Raw genomic sequence first — 20,856 nt, 5'->3', positions numbered from 1 at the left:
TTGAGTTTATTCTTGTGTGTGGTGTTAGGGAGTGTTCTAATTTCATTCTTTTACACGTAGCTGTCCAGTTTTCCCAGCACCACTTATTGAAGAGGCTACTAACTGGGATTCTGTATGACAAGTGAATAACTCACATAGAAATAGAAATCTGTTTTATTTTTCCATTTTCTCAAAAAGTATATTTCTGAAATCTTTTCTGGATACCCAGTCTGTGTCCTTGTATCTTAAGTGTCTTAAAGCACAGTGAAGATAGGCATTTTAAGATTCCAGATTTTAAAATGTGAGTCTCTGGAGAGGTGGGCTAACCATTGAGAGCAAAATGAGGAGTGTCCCAAATGTTTGTGTTTCCAGCCTTAACATTAAGGACACAAATTGTGAATATCATATAAATACCATCCAGAGTGGCACACGGTGTCAGCAGGGTCAACTGTATTTATGTTCTCTCTTCCTAAGCATTATATAGAAAATTAGTAAATGAAGTCAGTGTTCTTTACTGACAAGCTACCCACCCAGCAACTTTAATATGCTATTCTTCTTGGGGAAGGGGGTACTTCTTGTAAGCTTGTATTATCACCTTAGTGGTCTGGATAGCCTCCTAAGGTCTTAAATTTCAGCTAAAGAATAGGTGAATAGGATCTGACAAAATAGAAGCATTTCAGAGGGCTATGAGTACTAACTTCAGTCTAATCAGAAGTTGAGAAATTTTTCTGTAAAGGACCAAGTAATAAATATTTTAGGTTTTGCAGGCCAAGAGCTATGTGACTGTCACCCATAGTCTGGCACATACGCACTACATAGAGCATGGCTGGGTGCCAGTAAAACTTTGTTGATGTACACTGAATTTCATATCATTTTCATGTCACAAAGCAATTCTTTTGATTTTTTTTTCAACCATTTAAAAATAGAAAAATCATTCTTAGCTCATGGGCTATGGAAAAACAGGTGGCACGCTGCATTGCGCTGCAGCCTGTGGTGTGCTGACCCCTGGTCTAGAAGTGGAAAGGCTTAGAACTTGGAAAAATGGTGCCATACATCAGTTTATCTTTTCCTCCTTCTCTTATATTAGGAGATGCCATCAAGCCGTGCCTCTCTGGAATGTTACGAGAAGAAAATTAGAAATTGGATGATATACAACTGCTGGGCATTCTTAAGTCTTGTTCATTAGAGGGTCAACACTTTTAGCTAACTTTCTACTGTAGTTGTTGGAAAATGTGTACCTTACCTCTGGACTGACCTTCCTACATAATGGAAAGCTGAGGGTTTTCTCAGGGTACTGCAGGAAGAAGAGAGACAGCACCTCAGTTTTGCCTGAATATTTCCTAGCTTTCTTCCCAGTGGTTTATTCCTGACAGTTCTGATACCTTTTCATGGTTTCATTCCTCCTTGTATTCTGTCAATTTTGTAAGCTGTTGCTTTGTATTTGTCAGAGAAACTAGGTGAGATTCTGTCAATTTTGTAAGCTGTTGCTTTCTGTTTGTCAGAGAAACGAGGTGAGACAAAACTATTTGTCAGAAACTAGGTGGTGTACAGGGCAGAAGCTCTCATGATTTCCTAGGGTTATTGGAGGTCAGGTGCTTCACATGGGAAATTCATACTATTTCATTTCCCTGCTTATTACTGAAGTGTGGTGCATGATCATGTTTGCAAGTGAAGGCAGTGTATTAAAGTCTTAGTGATTGAGAAGAGTAAAATGTACAATTTTGTGTTCTCTTCATAAATTTGAAAAGTGTTTATCTCAAATTTAAAATGCATTAATGTGCTCGCAGGTTGTTTTTAGCCATTAAAATATCTGTCATTTGCTTTATTTAAAAATTTCAGGTGGAAAGACCTTGCAGTGGTGGTCAAGATTTACTTGTTTATCCAGCTAAGAGAAAGCAGCTTTTGAGAAGTGAACTGAATGCTGAAAAAGTGCCTCCATCCCCACTACCTGCTCCAAAACAAATACCACCACTCAAAGGGTGTCCAACAGCTATGCCAGGAGACTTTAAAGAGAAAGTTGAGGAGCTGCTGGTGAAATACTCAAGTGGTCTTTGGGCCAGCGCACTCCCCAAAGCATTTGAGGACATGTACAAAGTGAAATTACCCGAGGATGCCTTAAAAAATCTTGCCTCGCTTTCCGATGTATGCACCATAGACTACATTTCTGGAAACCCCCAGAAGGCCATTCTCTATGCTAAACTTCCACCACCCACTGACAAAATCCTAAAGGATGCAGGGCAAGCACATGGAGATTATGATATCAAGTCTATGATTGAACAAGAATATTTGCAGATAGAAGAAAACATTACCAAAAGTGCTGATACCTTTATGGAGACTGTAACAATTCCTCCGTTAATCATTCCAACTGAGGCATCCCCATCTGTATTGGTGGTTGAACTGAGCAACACAAATGAAGTGGTTATCAGGCAAGTTTTATTTTCTAATTCTTTAGAATCCTAGTGTACTGTTGCTACTTGGCTGTTCTTCACATAGATGCTGGTTGAGGAAGAATAATATAATTTTAGTTCTATAGAGTTATATTGAAGTATAATGTTTAAAATAACTATTTTTGCGAGAAAAGATTTCTAACAGTTTTAAAAATTGAAATGATGACATGGTCTGAACATGAAAAAAATCTATGTCAAAAGCATAATGGTAACTATATAAGTCAAAAGCAATACCTAGTCCGTAGAAAGAGCAATCACCCACTAGGTAGGTAATACTGTTTAATCTAGGATTACGTAGTGTTTCCTATAAGTCAGAATAGCTAAGCACCGCCTTCTAGTGTAATGCATCAGATTAGCCCTCTGGTTTCTCGAGCCTTTTGATATAATTGCCTGGGAGAAGGAATTATTGCCTAAGTGGCTAATGATAACTGGAATTCCAAAAAACAATTCGGATCAGGCACTTGATGTGGACTTTTGGAGGAAATGTAGAATACATAGAAAATGTTGAAAGACTATAATTTGCTGTTTCTGACTTGGGATGAAGAATAGTAACCACTGTAGCTGGATCTCTGGGGGCTGCAGCCCAAGGTGTGGCTGTGGCTGGAGCAGAACAGAATGCAGGCTCCTTCACCCAAAGTGTCCCTGTGCGTTGGGCTCTTACTCTTCCCAAGGATCATAGCTGAGCTGGGAAGACCCAATGAAAGGCCACAAAAAATAATCAAAGCCCTATACAGCAAACCTATTGAGCTTTTGTGTTTGAACAAACTAAGTCTGATGATGAAGTGAGAATCAAGTATCTTAGGATGTTCAAACTAGAACATGTGGAAGCTTTGTTGAGGTCCTTTTTATAGAGGGGTGGTAGATGTATAGAGCTTTTTTTTTTTTTTTTTTAAATTTATTTATTTATTTATTGTCTGTGTTGGGTCTTCGTTTCTGTGCAAGGGCTTTCTCCAGTTGCGACGAGCAGGGCCCACTCTTCATCGCGGTGCGCAGGCCTCTCACTGTCGGGGCCTCTCCTGTTGCGGAGCACAGGCTCCAGATGCGCAGGCTCAGTAGTTGTGGCTCACGGGCTTAGTTGCTCCGCGGCATGTGGAATCTTCCCAGACCAGGGCTCGAACCCGTGTCCGCTGCATTGGCAGGCAGATTCTTAACCACTTTGCCACCAGGGAAGCCCTGTATAGAGCTTTCATTCTAAGATGTGGTATGGCCTGAAGATAGAAATAGCTTTCTGAGGGTTAGGGTTCCCACTGTGGGTCACTAATAAACTGAGGTAAAGGAAGGATGTTGAGGAGCACATTGCTAACTTTTACCATTTGACATTATAAAGAAAATCTAAATCTGCTTCCTTGGCAGGATCCTTTGGTATCTGTTACCAGTAGTCATTGGTGCCACTTTCAGAGACCAAGCTCCCAGCACTGGACTGGATGAATCATGTGATTTCTTACGTTCTTCCCAAGAGTTGGCAGGAATCTGGATCAGTTCCAGGACTTCAGTAGGACAGGGGTTCAATCTACTCCAGGATGATTAGGTCCAGGGTCCTCAGGTTATCTAGATCCCTTTTTCAGTATAAGTTAGAATCCCAGAGCCGGCATTCTACGTGTTCATCAGGGTGGCTGGCAACCAGCAAGCATGATGGGTAATGTCTGCCCTTAGGTTGACCCTAGGTCATTAGTGTCCCCCCACCACCCTGATCCCAGCAGGCTGAGCCCTATTCTACATCCACACCTTTACCCAGGCAGTAGACTCTGGAAACTAGTGGCCTTGTGACTCATAAAAGTTACAGGGAGGTGCCATGGCAGGACCCTTAGGTCAAGTATGGGAATCTCTTGTCTCCAGTCTAAAAATTAACTTTGTATTTATGGCATATCTAAATTGGCCTGTATATCATTCTTTGTTCACTTGCTCAGGTAATTTGGGGATAATGTATGACCTTATTCTTGCCACTACCCACTCTTATACCAACTGTCACATTACCTCCTTACCCCGCCCAGGGCATGTAGCTAGCATCGTTCTCTGTTGGTGGCTACAGAGAGCAGAAGCTGCCTGCAGATCTCATGCTGCTTCTCACCACCTCCCTCCTCCCTGGCAGGAGCCCGTGCTATGCAGACTACCAAACCACGGGCTACAGCCTAGGTCTCTGCCAGCTGAGCTCCCAGGGCTGTAGCAGCGCTACCAGGAGGCCCCATGAGACTCCAGGTCCCAGGAAATGGGCACTTGGGCAGAGCTGCAGATCTACTAGGAGACTCCAGAGCCAAGAGTGTGGCTGTATTCCAGGCAGTACCCTAACATTTGTAAAGCTCAGTAACCTTAAATGATAGAGTATGACAAAGCTTTTACAGCTGTTTCTGAAGTGAATAATATGCATGTCATATTTTGTTTTAAAATAGCCATTGCCTCCAAAAGAGGCATTATTTCCATTTTGTATAGGGCTTTTAAAAGCTTCTTTTCCTCTAGTAACAAATAGGTTGACTCTGGTTTCCTCTGCCCTGCTGATAGTTACCAAAAATACAGGAAGATACTCCTAAAAGGAATAGTTTCTGAAAGCTGTATAGGACCACTTGGGCCCTGAGTAGAAGCTAGAACAGTTCGAAGAGCAATGTTCTTGTGGCATATCCCCCATCTCCCTGGCCAGGTGATTCTGGTGCTGGTACAGCATAGCCTTCAAATGCAAAAGGCTTCATCCCATGGCTGAGATAGCTCCTGTTAAAGGAGCCAGGTTTGATTTGCCAGGTTTTCCATCCTGGAAGGAGGCCTTTGTTGGAATCGTCTCTGAAGACTAAAGGACAAGGAAGCAGCAGCGTATTTATGGCAGAAAGCAAAACAGTATGTTTTGATAACGTAAACTAGGGCAAGGTGATTGCAGTTGTCAACAGCCGAAAATTGTAGAAGGGGGATAGAAGAGTATCCTGGAAAAAACATTTCTTAAAAAGCATGCAACTTAAAGAGGCATTTATCTAGAACATGTCATCTCTTTAAGGGTATCAGAACTCAACATTTTGTTGTAATTTGTTCAAATTTGTTCAGTAAGTTGGAGGGATGGGTTGTCACATGGTTGTATTTATTGTTTTCAAGGGTTTGTTTTTCTCTAGGAGGAGTCAGATTTCATTGGTTTTCAGAGACTGAGACTTGTTCAGACCCAGGCTTAGTTAAGGCAGAACTATCAACTACATTCTCTTCTCAGAAATCTACACAGATCTCCAGCAGCCTGAGTCAAAATCTCAGGTTGACTCTTGCTCATCTGGCTTCCACTGGTGTCTTCCTTTCCACTTCCTCTCTTTCCTTCCCTTGAGTCTTCTCTCAACCTGGTCCTCCCTGACTGCTTACTGTTATATCCTCTAGTTCTCTGTATTGTTGTTGAGCATTTGCTCTGTTGTGTGGTGTGTTGGACCTTGGTCTTGTTTTGTGAGCTCCACAGTATTATATTCTCCTTTTCCAAGATACAATTGTTTACTAACTCCATGTTCTTCTCCCTGTCAATGTAAGCAAGTCTGAGCCTGGAACCAAAGATGACCGTAGAAAAACAGAGTAATATTAATGAATTCCTGTAGCTTTCCTTCTTCCAGTTTGCTTCATTTGTGTTCTCTTCCTTTAATTTAGGTATGTGGGCAGAGACTATTCTGCTGCTCAGGAATTAATGGAAGATGAGATGAAGGAGTATTACAGTAAGAACCCTAAGGTCACACCAGTCCAGACTGTGCAGATTGGCCAGTTGCTGGCTGTAAATGCTGAGGAGGATGCTTGGTTACGGGCACAGGTCATCTCAACAGAAGAGAACAAAATAAAGGCAAGCATTATGAAGACAAACACATTATTTTTCAAATGAAAATGTTGCTTCTAATATTGTATCCTCTCTAACTATATTTAGTTTTCCCCAGAAGTTGAAAAGTAGTACCTGTAAAAGGTTATCTCTGTCAACTTTTAAGTCAGTGGTAGTTATATTATCTTAGAGTTTTAGTTTAAAAAAAAGAAAAAAAATTCTTCTCCATTGTAGTACCCATGATGTAATCAGGAAAAAAACCTCTATTCCTATCCCCCAAGGTTATATAATGAATACTGATCAGAGCTCTGTGGGCTTCTTATCAAGGTACTGATCAGAGCTCTGTGGGCTTCTTATCAAGGTCAGTACTTTGGAGTGAGGGAAACCATACTGATTAGAGGAGATGGCATTCTTCTCTCCCTTCTTGCACAGCCAGCTAAGGAGAACCCCAGATAAGACTTGGGCCATGCCCCAAGTCTTGCCCTCTTGGTCATCTTGGAAAGGTCAGAGGGCTCGTTCACCAGTCTCTTCCATCAGAGGCTCCAGCACTTCCAGGCTTGACCACATTCGTGGTGATCATCCTCTGCCCCATTGCCTCTTCTTTCCCTCAGCTCAGAGACCCAGAACCAGAACTCACTCACTCACGCAGGCACAGTTTTGTCTTAAGTTTTGCAAGCAGGGTTAGCACATCTCAGAACCCTTAGCACTGCAGGGGGCGGGAAGTCCAGGTGAACAGGACCCCAGTCAGTGTGGCCCCATCACTGCTTTGTGCTCAGTGAGAAACCTGAGTGGCCTCTAGTCGATAGGAGATAACTGCCCCAGACATTCCTAGCTAAACTTCAGTCTACTTGCTGACCGTTCCCCTGCCCTTAGGAAGTCCAACACAACTTAAGCTATTTGAAGGCACAGGGATTGCTTATGAAGAGAAGAACCATACAAACCCTGGTGACATGTTAACAGTGCATCAGTGCTTATAATAAATGCTACCAATACTCCACAAGGATATCTCCCAGTCTGAGATCTATAAGGCAAAAATCACTTGGGCCTTCCCCTTCCTTCCTTACCTCTACTTTGGGAGTTTAAGCTCTGGAGTCAGTTAGACCTGAGTTTGAGTCCCAACTCTGCCACTTCTAGCTGTGTGGCCTTGGGAGAGTTATTTAACTTCTCTGATTCCTTACCTATAAAATCAGACACTATCATTATGCTAGTATCTGCCTGTTAAACTTTTCATTCATTTTTCCACTGTCCTAGGGCGGGAGACAAGACTGACAAGTCCTTGTTCTCAAGAAGCTTATATGCTAGTAAAAGAAGACAGATAATGAACAAGTATACAATAAATAAACAGGACAATTTAAGAGCAGTGAAGGAAATAACCAGGGTGCTATGATAGAAAATAACTTTGAAGGAAGGGATAAACAAGGAGATGTGATCTGGTTTATTTGCTTCAAAGATTGTTCCAGTGCCTGTGTGGGGCATGGATTGTAGTAGCGTAGAGAAGGAAAGTAAGACTGGTTAGTTGGCTATTGCAGTAGCCAGCAACTTGTAACCTGAATTAGGGTAGAAACAGTGGAGACAGAGGTAATGGGACATATTCAGGATGTATTTGGAGGTAGAACTGACAGGACACTAATTCATTGGATGTGGAAGAGAAGAAAGGAGAAGATTCAGGATGGCTGCTGGGTTTGGGACTTGAGCAACCTGGTGGATATTGGTGCCATTTATTGAAATTGGGAAATCAGGGAAAAGAACCAATATATAGGAGAATCAAGAATTTTGTAAGACCTGTTAGGTTTGAGAAAAGCTATCAGATTTCACCTGGACAAGCCTGGAGCTCAGGGAGAAGTTAGGACTGGAAATGTAGCAGCAGTGTGGGAGGCATCAGCGTGTAGGTGCTACTTGAAGCCATGGGACTGGGTCAGATCTCCTCGAGGAAGAATCACCCATAGAGCAGAGAAGAGGACCCAGAACTAGGCTCTGAAACACTTCAGCATTTAGATGTTGGGTGTGAGAGGAGCAAAGAAGACTGTCAGAATGGCCAAAGAAGGAGGAAAACCAAGAAGGCAGTGTCACGGAAGCCAGAACAGGAAAGTACCTCATAAAGGAGGAAGCAGTCGGCTGTGTCATTGCTTCTGAGAGCTGTGAGCTGGTGTGAGGAATAAATGCAGTAGCTTGATGTGTTGTATGGTGGTAAGCTCTTAAGGCGGCAGTAGTTGTGGCAGTCTTGGCCTGATCTTGTTCCCCATATCCCATGAACCAGACAGAGATGAATTTTACCCTTTATTAGGAGAAACCCCAGCTACTTGGAAAGTCTTGTTTCTCTTGAATTTTACTGTTTCTGACAGCAAGAACAGATTCCCTCCCTGCTTTCCACAGAGCTTGCTGAGTATGAGAAACAGGAACATGCGGTCACCCCCTCAGGTTGGTGCCAGTTTGGCCTGGCGCAGACCCACATCCCAGGGGTGTTTTCTGCTTATTACTCAGGTGGTGCTGTGAGACCTGCGGCCACTTGAGGGAGCCAGAGAGCCAGGAATGAACTGGGGCCCGATGCCAGGATTATGAGCCTGCTTGTGCTGATCTCAGGGCCAGAGGACACAGGACAGAGGGTGGTGAGAGTCCAGCTGGACAGTCCATGGGCAGATGTTTTATGAGCCGCAGCTGACATACAAATACATGGTATCGTGATTCAAAAGAAGAAAGAAAAGAAAACAAGCTCCAGACATTACAGAAACCCTTTGAAGATTTTAGAGCAGTATTCTTTAGTCTCTTAGTGCTAGGAGTACATTCTAAATTGCCCAGGAATCATGATTTCACATACTATGTCCTATTCACAGACATTTGTCTCCATTTTAGGCCTAGGAAGAGCAGAATCCAAATTGAGGGTGTTGATAGCTATTAAAGGACACAAAAAGCTGCATGAATCCTGAGGCCTTTGGGAAGGAAAAGCAGGTGCTAATTAGGGGTTGGAGGAGTGGCTGGCTGCAGTGTGGGGACCCTGCCAGGGATCAAGGCCTCGGCGGGCACTGAGTCAAGATATGGACTCTAAGAGATGATCCTTTCCAACGTGGGATATACAGGCCCCACAGACATGGCTATCAGGTGGTCAGGGAAAGGGGTTAGTCATCTCTCTATTCTTTTCTTCCTTGGATTCTCTGATGGGGAGAATTTTTGTTTTGTATACTTACTGTCAGAATCTTGGTTCTCAGAAGCTGTGGACTTTATTTTACTGCAGAAAGTAAAACTCTGTATTACTTGGTATTTCTTTGCCATGGCTTTGCCCTGCGTTTTTGTGATTTGTTCTGTTTTTGTAATAACCATCTGCTTTAATTAGAGAAGCATACTAAGTTTTCAACACTTTCCCTCTGATTCCTAGTTATCATTCTAAACCACAGCTTAATGTCTCTAGATTTTATTTTTCTCCAAAAAGAAAAAGTCGTTGGTTATATAGTCCTTTTCAACTGAAGGTTTTATTAATACACAAAAAATAATATCCAGGCTCTCCATGATCTGTGATGGTGGTGAGGAAGTGCCATGCAAGTTTCTGTAAACACAGAGCTCTGTCCAGCAGACTTGGGACCTTTTCCTGAATTGGATGAAGGCCTAACCCAGCTTCACAGCCCCCCAAAAACCCAGAATTACCTACCTTTACAGTGTAGAATTCCATGTTATCCAGCCATGACATAATTGTTGTCATTGACAGAAAACATCTTGGTCCCTGGAAGCATAAAAGCTGAGAACAAGCCGTCACAAGTGCTGCTCTGGGGATTTAGAATCTGATAAATACCACCAGTGTGATGCCTCCTCTAGAAATAAATAAGGATCTGCCTAAGGAAGCAGATCCTTAGTGGAGTTGTTTAAATCAAGAAGGAGTAAGGTGATGTAGGCATTATGACAGCAAGGAAAGGGTGGGGGCAGTCAGGGCTGGCAGACCAGGTACGTGTGCTGCTGAGAAGCTGACAACAGAAGGCATCGGAGTTCAGCACTCTTCCCTCTTCTCCCCTTTGGCAAAGGCGCAGCAGAGGAGCGTGGCCTGGAAGTCAGGAGCCCTGGCACCCCTGGTCCCATTCCCAGCATTTCTCTTCCGGGCTAAGTCAGGGGCACCTCCCCTGGCATTTTCCAGGCAGTGGTGCCAGTTCACATGCCGATTATGGGGTAAAATGAAGCCAGTTCAACGCATCAAGTGATTTTTTTTTAAGAAGTGAGGGTAAAAGAATTTTATTTGAACCTAAACGTTGTTGTTTCTGTTATCATTAGGTATGCTATGTTGACTACGGTTTTAGTGAAAATGTTGAAAAGAGCAAAGCATACAAATTGAACCCGAAGTTCTGTTCACTGTCATTCCAAGCTACAAAGTGTAAGCTCGCAGGTAAAAGGAACTTTTATTAAAGTGCTCTCCACTTTGACAAACGTATGGACACCAAGTGGGGAAAGTGGGGGCTGGGTGAGGGGAATGAACTGGGAGATTGGGATTGACATATATACACTAATATGTATAAAATAGATAACTAGTAAGAACCTGCTGTGTAAAATATAAATAAATAAATAAATTTTTTTAAGTAAAAAAAAAAAAAAACGCTCTCCGCTTTGATACGTATTACCATTGTACTTTGGGGTGGTTAAATCCTAAAACGTATTAAGTATCTCAAGGTGTTAAAACGTGTTATTTCTTGAAAGATATAAATAAATTCATGTTTAATATTTTCTTTGTAAGATTTGATCATTATAAAAATGTTATAATGTTTTAATATATTTTTGTTACGTTATATGTAACGTATAGCACATTTAACTTTATTATTAAAAAGCCTGTTGGACATCTGAGAGGGTTTGGTTGCTGTTGCCCTAACTGCCCTAGTAACAGCTGTTCGAGGCCCTGTATCGTGGGATACAGGATCAGTGTAAATCATGTTGTTCGACCTGTTGTTAAGTGACTCCCAGCTTCGTTCCCACTGAGATGGACTCCGTGGGTGCTGCTTGTTAGCAAGGAACACTCCCTCGTGCACCCAAGCACGAGTCCAGCTGTGGGTCATGTGCGGTCTCTGGCACTGTCACGTATCACTGTTCTTTTCTTTCCTCCTCAAGGAAGCGTAGAGAAATGCACATGTGTGAGAGTGACATGTAGGGATGACCTGAAAGTATGGGGGGGGCACACGTTAATGATGAGGAAAAACATTAGAATATACGTATGCCTCATGCAGGAGAGCCAGAGCTATATTCAGAAAACGATCAGAATTTTTTTCATGAAAACTAGACCCTTGAAGAAATGACTCCTTCCCAGCAGGGATGTCTTTCTGTCAGAGGAACTGGGTTTGGCTCTCTCTGTTAGATAAATCTCGAGTAATTTAAAAATCCTGTTACAAACCTGTGTGAGTTAGTTTTGAAAAGACCATATCAAGAGCATAGGAAAAGATTTAGGATGCTGAAATGAAAGGTTTGATAAAAGCTATAGAGGTGTGTGTCTGGAGAACAGAATATGAACAAGAGAAAGGTAGGTCAGAAGGAGTCTGTGAACTTTTGCTTACGGATTTAAAGGGGAAAAATATAGAAATAGACATTGTAGTACCATTGGGGAAATGATGCCATAGTTTAATTAGTTTAATAGATTAACTTAGAGTTGTCATAGTATGATATATGAAATTAACAATTTTCCAAGAATTTAAAGAATAATTAGACTGCAATAAAATTCACGTAATACCCACATTACATTAAACAGTATTTAATCTTTCTTTTATAAATCCAAAAGTTCTTTGGTATCCTCAGGGCCATGATGGTTTACTTAAAAAGAGAGAATGAAAGGGAGGGGGGAAGGTTGTCTAAATTTTCAATAAGTGCATGTTCATGCAAGAAATAATTATGCATATTTAATTAGAAAATGAAAAAACCAAGGGTATATTTTTAGGAAGAGTGTTACAAATACATGACTGGCAGAAATAATTGGCTGACAGCTTCTTTACGTGTTAGTCTTTTTGTTTTATATATGTGTTTGTAAGTAAAGTGAAGGCTGTTTCTCCTATGGTAGAAATTCAGATTGATTGTCAACTTTTCTTCTTGTTTTAAGATTGCCCGCCTTCGTGTAATCATTCAAAAGGGCATTCATGTTATGATAAATATTTTTAAACCTAAGGGTGGATACTATAAAGAAGATTATATAACAAAGCTTCCCTATAAAGTTTAAGAATTTTGTAGTAGATTCATAATTGTAATAAGTAACCAAAACAAGCACAATCTCTGCATCTTAAAATGATTCTTCTAATTAAGTAGAAATTTAAATATTCAATATTTTTCAGGGTTGGAAGTTCTAAGTGATGATACTGATTTAGTGAAGGTGGTTGAATCTTTAACTTGTGGAAAGATCTTTGCAGTGGAAATACTTGAAAAAGCTGACATTCCACTGGTTGTTCTGTACGATACCTCAGGAGAAGATGACATCAACATCAATGCCACCTGCTTAAAGGCCATATGTGACAAGTCACTAGAAGTTCACCTTCAGGTACCACTGTGACCACTGTTGTCTATTCACGAGTATCATAGGAAAGAAATTCACCAGAAAAGAACGTTGTACATTTTAGGCTAACACTAGATAGAGACAGATTACGTATGTATTGGAAAAAAAAAAGGAAGGAAGGGAGCTAAAAGGAGGGGAAATGCCAAAATATAAATAGTAATTATTAAGAATTGGATTTTTGTTTTATTTTCCAGTTTCCACAATGAACATATATTAATTTTATATGGAATTATTTTGCAAAGATAATAAGGGAGGATAATTCAAATGAAGGGAAAATTAGATCAGTGAAGATGCTTATTAAATTGCTAGCTTTAACATTTTTTAAATGTGAAGAACATAGATGTCTGTAGGAAAGGACACCTTTAAATAAATTATAGAGCAGCCACTTGAAAGAATAGGATGAGATGTTAAAAATGATCATTTTTAAGGCTTCATAGCAACACTGGGAAAATATTTGTTTTAATAAGTAGAACAACAGTGAATTGCCTTTATATTATGATTTGACTAAAAATGGCTAAAATTAAACCTTTACTGTGATTATAATTTTTAAAAGTTACTAAAAATTCCTGTGGCCCATGGACATGGATTAGAAAGTAAACTGATAATGGGATTGATTTTGTGAGAGTTTTTTATTTTCATTTCTGTTACTGCTGCAAAAATATGTTTTATATAATAATTCTTTTTCTAAATTAATGGGGAGGAGATAAACCAGAGTTAAAGCAGAGTTAAAGATACTCTTAGCCTTTTGGACAGTAGAAAGTGGTAATAAAATAATGTATGCAAAATGTCTACTCTGTGCCTGACACAAATGATACCAGATATTCCTTTTGGAAAGAGTGGTATGCAAACTAGTTTTTCACATTTACGTTACGAATTTCATTCTATCTGTCCTCCAGCTTGCTTAGAAGATTGAAAAGCGCAGAAACTTTTCAGTGAGCTATTTAGGTAGATCCCCTTAGGTAGGTAAGAGCTGCACTCTGTTCTCACATCCTTGGTGTGTCCTTTGTTTCAGGTCGATGCCATGTACACACATGTCAGAGTGACTAATATTTGCTCCGACGGCACACTGTACTGCCAGGTGCCTTGTAAGGGTTTGAACAAGCTCAACAACCTTCTGCATAAGATAGAGGAATACTTTCATTGTAAGGTATGGCCAAGCAGCATCCACCTCTAAGATGAGTCCTAACATTGCAAACAAGAGGAGTCACTAAATTGTACATGTGTAGTAAGTTTTGTATATTTTAAGGTAGACTCTCTAAAATAGAGGGTAAGAGCCCCAGACTCCAGAATTTAAAACAAAAACAAAAATCCCCACTAGTTTCTGCATGGTAAGATGAGGATAATAATAGTGAGTACCCACAGGATTGTTATGAGGACTGGTCACAAGGCTGCTTATTATTAGCACAGGGCCTGGCACATAGAAAGTGCGCAACAACCGGTAGATTTGTCATTCACAAGGTGCAGTTGATGCGCCTACAGTGCAGCTGCCTGTGACTGTCTGCTCAAGCAGCTGGCTCCTCTGCCTGGGCAAAGACGGAACCATGGAATTTAGAAGGAGAATAAAACCGAGGCATCACTCCCCAACCTCTTTATGGTCCCTGAGAGAACCTGCGCCTTGGAAAATGTGGTTCTACAGTTTACATTTATTAGTAATCTCTTTTCCTTTTAATTCTAGTATTATTTTCTGAATCAGGATCTGTAGAGGTTTTGTTTTAAGGTCCTAAAGGGATTTCCTTACCTCCATTTGGACATTATAGTTGTAATCCACAATATGCTGTGGTTTCCAAGTGACTAAACTCTGATGCCGCTTCATCTCTGACCCCCTCACCTGGAAGTGAACCCTTGCCTCTGACCTACAGAGCACACCGAGTGCCTCATGACACTTGTATGCAGCATTGTTTTAGCGGTTTGGGTATTTGTTTGCTTTACTAGAGTATAGGCTTCCTAAGGGCAGAGACTGAGCCTCACCAGCTTCTGGTAAGTACCTAATTCATTTAGGTACTGTAGTAAGTTATCTAGTGTCTTACATAAAATAGGTATTCCAAAATATTTTCTGAAGTGGATTAAACTTGTATTTAGACTACAGCCTAGAATCGAGATGTTAGACCTATAGCTTTACCTCTTTCTGGTTACAGATGTCTTAGCTTGTATCTCAAGGTCATTACTTAAGTTTGATTTGCTGATCTATCCTAGAGAAATCTGAGACATCCAGAGGGTGACTGTAGTTACTCATTTGCATGCATGTGCTTATAATCTATAATGGTGAAAAGCACTCTTGATAGTTCTTAGTGCCCTGGAAACTCAAGTGGAAGGAGACATTGCCTTTGGGGAGAGTAGAAACATACACCCTGAAGGAAAGAGGCAATGGCAGGTCCCCCATTTCAAGCTACAGCAGAGGAGGAGGATGAAAACATTCAACAACATTGAACTGGCACTGATATCCATATTTGTGTTGATAACGTTTCTTTTGTTTTGGATTAAAATCTTATCTTTGAATCTTGAATGTTAAAAGATGAAGAGAGGAGGCCTTATGAACAGCTAGCCTAATTGCTTCCCCTTCATCCAGGCTGTTCATTTTATCGGATTCATCTTCCCTCTTTGTGTTTAACTGATGGTGCCTGAGCCTGGATCAGTTATACTGACCTACATGCTAACATTTTTAGACATTTTGAGAAGGCTGATTTATGAGCCATGTGCAAGGAAGGAGGGTAGATGGCTGCCACCAACATATGAGAAACAAGGCAGAAGCCCTACAACCCCTGTACATGTGCTGCATCCACTGCAGCGCACACCTCGCCGAAAGTCTGATCACATACGGGTGAAGCAGTTTGCCTGTGCCACAGCGGTGTTTTTCTCATGGTGTAGCAACGTGCTCTTTGCTGAGAGTAATAAGTGTCATGCGTTTCTGTTTTGCAGCACATGACCTCTGAGTACTTCGTTTCATTACCCTTCTGTGGGAAAATATGCCTCTTCCACTGCAAAGGAAAATGGTTACGAGTAGAGGTAAAATCAGTCACTTGACTTTTTTTAAACTTAAGGTGAAATATTTCAGACACATAAATGAGGTTTTTAAAAAATGGAGTAAGCATCCATATAGTCATCACCAGTTTAAGAAATAAAATATGATACATAAAACCAATACAGTTGATGCTCCCTGTCTGCAGCCCTTTCTTTTACTCCCACCCCTGGGGGAGCTACCAACTGAATTTGGTGTTTCTCCTTCCTATTCACTGCTTTAGACTTTTACTATATTTGTGTCTATACACACATACTTTTACTGTCTGTATATTTCAATATAGAGATATTTAAAATGTAGAAGTGAATAGTATATATAATATTTATAGTAAAAACATGAATAAAGTATAACTAAATGAATGAATGTCTTAAAAATTTACACAAATTGTAACATGTATTGATTCTTCTATAACATGCTTTTTCATTCATTATGTTTGTGATGTAATCTGTTTTCCTTGCTATATGCTGTAACAGTGTATGAATATGCCAACATTATCACTCCATTCTTCTGACAATGGATATTTAGATTGTGTCGAATTTTTTGCTATAAACAGCACTACCGTGAACCTTTCTGTGCATATCTCCCAGGGTACATATGTAGGAGTGGAATTTCTGGGCATAGGGAATGCCTAATTGCTCTCCAGAGTCACCCCTCCCTCGAGGGGTAGCCCTTTGAGCGTTCTGGCTTCTTGGGGGCATCTCATGTCCTCCCTCACCCCTGCCCAGGATGGCTTGGGTTTCAGTGTTCACATATTCCTCTATTTCCAGGGCCTGCCTAATAATTGTTTTATTTTCTTACAAGTTCAGTTATGAATTTGCAAGGAGGTTTGTTATATTTTGTCATAAATCTCTGTATGTTTTTCAAAGGTAAGCTTTGGATTTTTGTGGTTTCTTTCTTTTCTTCGTCTTCTTTTTTTTTTTTTTTTTTGATATCTATTTTGCCCAGTTAGTAAAATTGCAAATCTGGGCTTGATTTTTTTTTTTTTTTTTCCACAGTGGTGCTTAACCTAGGTGCAAAGACCTCTGCTTACAGGGAGCACCTGGACCCCTCCCCCACAACTGTATGCAAATTATGTGTGTGTGTGTATTATGTCTTCTTTTTTTTTTTTTTTTTTTGATATCTATTTTGCCCAGTTAGTAAAATTGCAAATCTGGGCTTGATTTTTTTTTTTTTTTTCCACAGTGGTGCTTAACCTAGGTGCAAAGACCTCTGCTTACAGGGAGCACCTGGACCCCTCCCCCACAACTGTATGCAAATTATGTGTGTGTGTGTATTATGTATTTTGGAGGGAAAGTATTCATAATTTTCTTAAGATTCTCAAAGAAACCAACCCTAAGTAAGAATCATTGCTTTATTGAGTTTTATGACTGCATAGCAACATTGTGATAACTTAATTGTACTGATTTTCCTTTTATTTAAGTAAATCTTGGTCATGGCCACTTTAATGAAAGCATCAGGTTTGAAATAATTATTGTCATTAATGTGAATGTGTGTCAGAAAGTTGAGATCTGGAGTTCTATGACTAAGATTTGGGTGCTTAGCTATAAACTTCAAAACATGATTTGTTAAAAAGAACACGACATTATCTGAAATTTAAAGCTCTGTGCTGTTTAGTGTATAATATATAAATGCACAAATACTTAATTTTTTAACCTTTTATTTTGAAGTAATTTCAGACTTTTAGAAAGTTGCAAAAATATTTTAAAGAGTTCCCGTATGCCCTTTACCCACCATCTCCAATTGTTAACGTCTTACATAACGATTATCAAAATCAGGAAATTAACATTGGTACAATATTATTAACTAGTCTGCAGAACATACTGACATTTCCCAGATTGTCCTCCAAATGTCCTTTTTCTGGTCCAGGATCCCAAGATGTATTTAGTTGTCATGTCTTCTTAGTTTCCTCCAACCTGGCAGTTGCTCAGTCTTTGTTGTTTGTGGCCTCTTGAAGAGTAGCAGTGTTTTGTAGAGTGTCTCTCAACTTGAGTTTCTCCATGTGTGGAATCAGGCTATGCCTTTTTGGCAAAAATACCTTCTCAGTGTATGCTCAAATACTTTAGATAAATATCTAGTATTATTTTTATTACTATCAAGTTGTGTATTATCTACTTTTGAGGTAGCAAAAGTGGTCATTCTCTTAGTGATGCATAGAAAGTTAAGGAAAGAAAGATGATTAATGAAAAGCAGATCCTGTGTTTAAGTGATGTATTTGCTCTTGACATTGTAACTTGTCTAAACTTTCGTGCCTATACATTCTGAACTTATTCTGTACGTCCAACCAACTTTATTCAGTGCAGTGACCATTACTCTCCCTGTTTCCCTGTAGAAGTGGTCTGCATTCACTCTGCACCATCTTCCAGTCAGTCCTCAGTCACTGCCACATGACTTCTGTCCACACTCCATCACAGAGCCTGTTCTTGTGAACAGCATCTTAATTGTGCAGTTAGTTGAATTAGTATCTTGCAGGTCTTGTCGTACCAGACCTCTTTGCTGCATCGAACAGTGTTGAAACTTGAAATTCTCTTCTCACTAGGCTACCATGTTATCAAATCCTAATTTTCCTCATGATAGTCTAATAATTACTTCTCTTATTTTTCACCCAAACCTCCTTCCACCCCCACTTCTGAAATGTCAGTGTCCCGAAGTCCTGTCCAGGCTCATCACTCTTCTCGGCCTCTGCATCCTTCTAGGTAATCCTATCTCATAGTTTCAGATACCGTTTTGGCCCTAATGACTCCCAAATTTGTTTTCCAGTCCTTGATGGGCTGCAGATTTCAGCAAAAAGCCAGCCTAATTGTCCATCTCACAAACTCTTTTAAGTTCTACATGTCTGAAACCAAAATTATCTTTCTCCATCCTTACCTTTCTCCCTTATCGCTATTTTAGTGGTACCTCCATTCATGCAGCCATTCAGGCTGTTTCTTAAGAGTTATCTTTGACTCCTACATCTTCCTCAGCCCCAAGTGCAACTAATCACCGAACACTGCTGATTTTACATCTTTGTTAATTCTTGCCTGGAACACTGCAGTACCACACCAACTGGTTCCTCTGCCTTCACTCCTGTCTTCCTCTAGTCGAGCTCCGTACCACTAAGAGTAGCAACCCAAAATGCAAATAATTATACATCCAACTTATGATGAGACTTACTGTTTCCATGACACTAAATGCTTTTTTAAACATGACTGATCTCATTTCATGTTCACAAAGCCCTGTTATCCCCGTTCTTACTGATGAGGAAAGTCATTCAGCTAAAAAGTGGGAGAGCTGAGATTTAAAACCAAATCTGTCTGATCCCAAAGCCCTCACCAACAATTTTATAAAGCTGACCATCTCATTCTTCTACTTAAGTCTTGACATTGGCTTCTCATCTACAGGGTAAAGTCTTAGTTCTTGAAGGCATGATATCTGGTTCTCTTAGACCTTGCCTTTGCCTGTCTCCCAGCCTCACCTTTGGCCTTGGCCGGCCTCTCACTTTATGCTCTAACGTAACCAAAATGCTTGTAGGCCCCACACGTAAGAAGTATGTGTGTGCCTTTGCCCATCCTCTCCCCTCTATTTGAAATGTCCAGATTTGCCCCTAACTGGACTCCTACCAACCTGGTTTACTCCCATTCATCATTTAAGGTGCAGCTCTGAAAGGACATAAATTTGTGAAATTTATGAAATTTCAGTTTGTGAAAAAGGAAATACAAATGCCCAATAAATATGATTATTTCTTTTTTTGTGTGGTATGCGGGCCTCCCTCTGCTGCGGCCTCTCCCGTTGCGGAGCACAGGCTCCGGACGCGCAGGCCCAGCGGCCATGGCTCACGGGCCCAGCCGCTCCGCGGCATGTGGGATCCTCCCAGACCGGGGCGCGAACCCGGTTCCCCTGCATCGTCAGGCGGACGCGCAACCACTGCGCCACCAGGGAAGCCCCTGATTATTTCTTAAAGTAACAAATTGTGTAAACAGATTTACGCAACTTAAATTATCCAGCCAAAGTGATTTGATAGATAAGTCACAATGTATCTATATGATAGACTTAAATAACATTAAAATGACATAGAAGACAAACAACATGAAATATTTTTATGAGACACTGAGTGGAAAGCAGTCAACTATGAAATAATATCTACAAATATTTTGTAATTCTTGTAAATCTAATCTTTTGTGAATCATGGGTAAAAGACTAGAAGGATAATTGTAACCTATAGTAGATTACAAGTGATTTTTATATCATTAAGTATCTAAATTTTCTACAATGGAGGCATTTTACTAAAATAAGAAGAAAAAAAAGTAAACTTTTAAAGAAAAGTACAAATTCTAGGCATTCCCTCCTCCTGAAAGCTTGCTTGCCCTAACACCTGCTTCCTGCTGGGTCAGGTACCCACCCTCTGTGTTCTCACAGTACCCCAAGCACAACTTCATTATTGCCTTTACTACATTATAGTATGGTTATGTATTTGTGTCATCTCTCATGGCACTAGGAGCTCTTTGAGAAGGGGAAGTATATCTTTGAAGCCTAGTTATGCCTGGATATAACAAGCATTCAACAGATACCATCCCTACGAATATATATGTTCAGTATGTATGTTTGAATAAACAAATACATTTAAAAATATTCCTCCATGGGACTGTTTGTGTTTATCATGTCTTAAGAGATTTAAAAATTTATGCTATTATATTAATCAAGCATTCTCTCGGGCAGTAGAAAAAGGCTTCACTTTTGGCGAATCTGACTTCCAAGCCAAAAGTGGCCCAGTTCTCAACAGTCATCTTACGGAAGGCACCACCACGCTTAGGCAGCAGTTAGTGCAGTTGTAGGCGTGAGATCTCAGTCCAGATAACCACCTCCGTGGGGCTATATTTGGCCACTGTAAATATTTAACAATGGCAAGTGTCACAATGGCATTTTAGGGGCATATTAGGGGAGATAGTGGGCATTTAAAGGTGCATCCAGAATCTTACATTGTGTTGTTGCCATTTGGCCACAGGTAGGTAATTATTGCTTTGATTCAGTATGTAACTTACCCACTTTTTTTTTAACATCTTTATTAGAGTATAATTGCTTTACAATGGTGTGTTAGTTTCTGCTTTATAACAAAGTGAATCAGTTATACATATACATATATCCCCATATCTCCTCCCTCTTGCGTCTCCCTCCCTCCCACCCT

General features: G+C 40.4%; 1 protein-coding gene across 2 annotated transcripts in view; it reads left to right on the top strand.

Annotated features, from left to right (window-relative positions):
• Positions 1–20,856, top strand: part of TDRD7 (tudor domain containing 7) — a 90,449-nt gene that overhangs the window by 55,655 nt on the left and 13,938 nt on the right. Inside the window, exons 7-12 of one of the 2 annotated variants that reach the window (XM_007110588.4) lie at positions 1,819–2,405; positions 6,024–6,210; positions 10,435–10,546; positions 12,465–12,667; positions 13,695–13,829; positions 15,599–15,685. In XM_007110588.4, coding sequence (XP_007110650.2) covers positions 1,819–2,405; positions 6,024–6,210; positions 10,435–10,546; positions 12,465–12,667; positions 13,695–13,829; positions 15,599–15,685 — 1,311 coding nt within the window. The remainder of the gene's footprint in view (positions 1–1,818; positions 2,406–6,023; positions 6,211–10,434; positions 10,547–12,464; positions 12,668–13,694; positions 13,830–15,598; positions 15,686–20,856) is intronic. The other variant, XM_007110590.4, reaches the window with a different exon arrangement.

This window comes from Physeter macrocephalus, chromosome 9 (assembly GCF_002837175.3).
Source record: "Physeter macrocephalus isolate SW-GA chromosome 9, ASM283717v5, whole genome shotgun sequence".
NCBI lineage: Eukaryota > Metazoa > Chordata > Mammalia > Artiodactyla > Physeteridae > Physeter > Physeter macrocephalus.
The sequence above is the reverse complement of the archived record's forward strand: the minus strand, read 5'-3'. Positions and strand labels throughout refer to the sequence as shown.